The 4,028-nt window shown below is 36.6% G+C and overlaps 1 protein-coding gene across 1 annotated transcript; it reads left to right on the top strand.

Moving 5' to 3' along the window:
- Positions 1 to 2,299, top strand: LOC143245166 (uncharacterized). The gene has a single exon (XM_076491198.1). The coding sequence runs from the start codon at positions 1 to 3 to the stop codon at positions 1,927 to 1,929; it is 1,929 nt and encodes a 642-aa protein (XP_076347313.1). The 3' UTR covers positions 1,930 to 2,299.
- Positions 2,300 to 4,028: the final 1,729 nt, after the last annotated feature.

Below are 4,028 nucleotides of genomic sequence, written 5' to 3'. Positions count from 1 at the left end.
ATGCAATTTCACACTTTGTTCCCCGTAAGCAGAAGAAGATTTTTGGCATGGTTCTTCTGTGTTATTTTTCTCGCTGTTGGGTATTTAGTGTACATGAGAAATATAGACTATTCTGAAAAAATTGGAAAACAAATAGCTGTGCAGACTTCAGTAAATGAAGTGTTATCTCCGTACCTGATTGACACTCCTGGTTGTAGAATCCCCAGGTTGGATCCATTTGATTCATCAGTAAAGTCCCTAATCCACAAAGTGTCAAATAAATATTCTTGTGAAAAAGAACAGTTTTTTATAGATATTAAAAGCAACGCTAAGCTAGAGGTAAATATAAACTTCTTTCGAAAAAATTACAATTTGTCTTTTGATGAAATTAACTGTTTCTATAAACCAATTTTTCGGGAGCCTGGACATCGTAATCTAAACACAGACAATCAATTTAAAATTGGAAAGAGTAAAAACTTGACTTTTGGTGTGCCTCTGCAAGAGGAATTTATCGTTGTACAGTGCTTTAATAAAACCCAGTTTTTCCATGAAGAATACATTGCACTGACACCAGTCTTAAAAAATGTTGAAGAAAACTGCAAAAGGAAAGAAAATAGCTTTTCAAATGGTGATTCTCTAAATGTTATAATAATTGGAATTGATTCAATTTCGAAATTAAATTTTATTCGTCACTTCAGAAAAACACACAGGTACCTTCGAAGTGTATTAAAAGCCTTTGAACTTAAAGGGTACAACAAAGTTGGAGACAATACCTTCTATAACCTTACCCCACTTCTTACCGGGTTTTTTGCCAACCAGTACTGGAATAAAACTAAAAAATATATGTTTTTTGACCACTTAAATTTTATCTGGAAGGAATATTCTGCAAGAGGTTATCGAACACTGTTTGCTGAAGATATGCCAAAGTACGCTTTATTTAACTACAATAGAAGGGGGTTTCTGCATCCTCCTACAGATTATTACTATCGGCCGTTTTCCCTTGCTGTTGTGAGATCCGCCATGTTAAAAAAAAACAAAAAAAAATGCAGTCATTCAGGGTTAGAAATGCAATTTGTATTCAACTACGTCAAACAATTTACATCGACTATGGACGATAAAAAATATTTCCTTTTCGCATTTGCTGCTAGCCTCACCCATGATGTCCTGAACTATGCAGGATATGCCGATTCTCCATCATATGATCTTCTTCAGTTTCTACACAACAGTGGCACACTTAACAAAACCATAATGATATTTTTCAGCGATCATGGTATAAGGTTTGGCAAAATAAGAAAAACTCTTCTCGGCCAGATTGAAGAAAGAATGCCGTTTGTCTTTCTTACTATCCCTAAATGGTTCCAAAAAAAACATTCCCTAATAACAAAAAACCTAAGGACTAATGAAGGAAGACTTACCACCCCATTTGATCTTCATGCGACCCTGGTTCATCTTTTGAAGTTTATTGGAAACAATGACGAAACTTTACGAGAAACTGTTTCTTCCGAGAAAGGCATCAGCTTATTTGACGAAATCCCAATCGACCGCACGTGTGCTGATGCTTTCATTTCATCTCATTGGTGTGTATGCAGTAACCAAAGAAACATTTCTCTACAAGAACCAATTATTGCTTCAGCTGCCAACGTTCTTGTTGATACTTTAAATGACTGGTTGAAAGACTATTCAGATAAATGCGCAAAACTAAAACTTGAAAAGATTCTCAATGCTCGCGTTTCCACAAATACGAATAAGTATGTGTTCCAAGGCAATGTAAATTACTTAGTGACTGTGAGGACGTCTCCTAGTGAAGCACTTTTCGAAGGGACCGTTACGCTTAATAAAAATACGAACAATTTGACCGTTGTTGATGACGTCAGTCGGATTAATATATATGGAAATCAGTCTTCGTGCATTTTAGATACACATTTAAAAAAGTTTTGCTTTTGTGTCTAACCATATTTTGGTTACTTCCTTTTATTAACATAGGTTATATGAAAACAAACACTTCCAAAGTACCTCTAACATGAAACACGAGGGTTCAATTTATCTTTCATTTTCTCCACTGAATCAGCAGCAAATTTATGAGGTTACAGCAATAAAATATGGGGTTAAATTCTTGTGGTGAACAGAGCTCAAATAGACTATTGTGCAGCTTTGCACTAAAACAACGACAGACAAATAACGAATAATTTTGTTTTAATTTATATGCTTTAGAACAACCGAATTTGTGAATTGAAAAATAAAATAAAATAAGAATCCTACAGAAGTAAGATATTGTGTTCATTAAGATCTTTGTTGGAGAATAAATGAAAATTCATGTTTGTTTTTGTTGTTGTTTTTTATTTCGCGCAGAGCTGCACGCGGAATGTGTGTGTTTGTGTGTTTTCTTATAGCAAAGCCACATCGGGTTATCTGCTCAGCCCACCGAGGGGAATTGAACCCCTGATTGTAGCGTTGTAAATCCGAAGACATACCGCTGTACTAGCGGGGGCAGCTGCACAAGGGCTATCTGCGCTAGCCGTCCCTCATTTAGCAGTGTAAGACTAGATGAAAGACAACTAGTCATCACCACCCACCGCCAACTCTTGAGCTACCCTTTTACCAACGAATAGTTGGATTGACTGTCACGTTATAACGCCCCCATGGCTGAAAGGGCGAGAATGTTTGGTGCGATCGGGATTCAAACCCGCCACCCTCAGATTAGGAGTCGCACGCCTTAATCCACCTGGCCATGCCGGGCATTTTGAGAACCACTGTTTCCAGTTATCTAATATACCAAATGTCCTACATTTCAATCGTGCATATTGTATGATTCATGTAATTGTCGATATACTAATGAAAGGTCATTTTGGTTAACAAACAGAGACATAATTCTCCAATACACGAGATGCATATGACCCCACACAACAAAGCACTCACACAACCATAAAACGCGAATAAAAAAATCATCATCTTAATTTAGTGCTCTATATCTTTTATTAGGAAAATAAAATAATTTGTCCAAATATATCCAGAAACTGCAAGGATGTTTTAAGATGATGATTTTTTTATTCGCGTTTATTATCTATGTGTGATCTGAATTTGTTTTGTGGGTTACAAACAAGAGCTGTAAAGATGCGAATTATTTGTTGCAACACGTTCTTACATCGAAATCGGGTCTACCATAAAAAAAAAACTATGCTGAAATTTATGTGTAAAGTAAACAACCATTGTTTAAGAGATGTTGGCCCGGCATGGCCAAGCGTGTTAAGGCGTGCGACTCGTAACCTGAAGGTCGCGCCAAACGTGCTCGCCCTCCCAGCCATGGGGGCGTTATAATGTTACAGTCAATCCCACTATTCTTTGGTAAAAAAGTAGCCCAAGAGTTGGCGGTGTGTGGTGATGACTAGCTGCCTTCCCTCTAGTCTTACACTGCTAAATTATGAACGGCTAGAGTAGATAGCCCTCGAGTAGCTTTGCGCGAAATTCAAAACAAACAAACAAATTGGATGATGTTTGTTTATATGTAAGGTTATAAGACTGACATATTTTAAGGTCCTACTTCGTAGTTTATACTTAGGTGTGTGTCATTTCTGTTTGATCTGATTGTTGAAAATGACGTTTAAAAACCATTGTCGTTTTAAGTTAGATGGATTATGAAAACATTACAAAGAGGGGTGGTGTTTTTTATACATGATAACCTTACGTCAATGCCGTTCAAACGTCATTTTCAACAATCAGATCAAACAGAAATTCAAAAATGTTTTCCATCTGGCAACTTGACCAGAACGTCTTCGGATAGAATGACACGAATATCCATATTTTCCAGATATTTGAAATATGTCAAGGTTGAACGGGACATATAACTGAAAGTCTTATCTTAATAAACTCACGCAATGTTGGCCTCATTTCAAGACAGAGATCGTACTTGCTCACAGTTGCCAAGTTTACGTGGACATAATATGATACTGATTTTTGTGCTTGTCTATTTTTACTACTTAGAAAATGTCGCTACTTGCTCATACATGCTCTTTTATCGGTTTAGTATCGTGAATTGCTTAATGACATTTAAT

This window comes from Tachypleus tridentatus, chromosome 2, assembly GCF_004210375.1.
Source record: "Tachypleus tridentatus isolate NWPU-2018 chromosome 2, ASM421037v1, whole genome shotgun sequence".
NCBI classification, from domain to species: domain Eukaryota; kingdom Metazoa; phylum Arthropoda; class Merostomata; order Xiphosura; family Limulidae; genus Tachypleus; species Tachypleus tridentatus.
The sequence above is the reverse complement of the archived record's forward strand: the minus strand, read 5'-3'. Positions and strand labels throughout refer to the sequence as shown.

Coding starts and splice junctions, on each gene's coding strand:
- LOC143245166 (XM_076491198.1), top strand. CDS start 1: ATGCAATTTCACACTTTGTTCCCCGTAAGCAGAAGAAGATTTTTGGCA.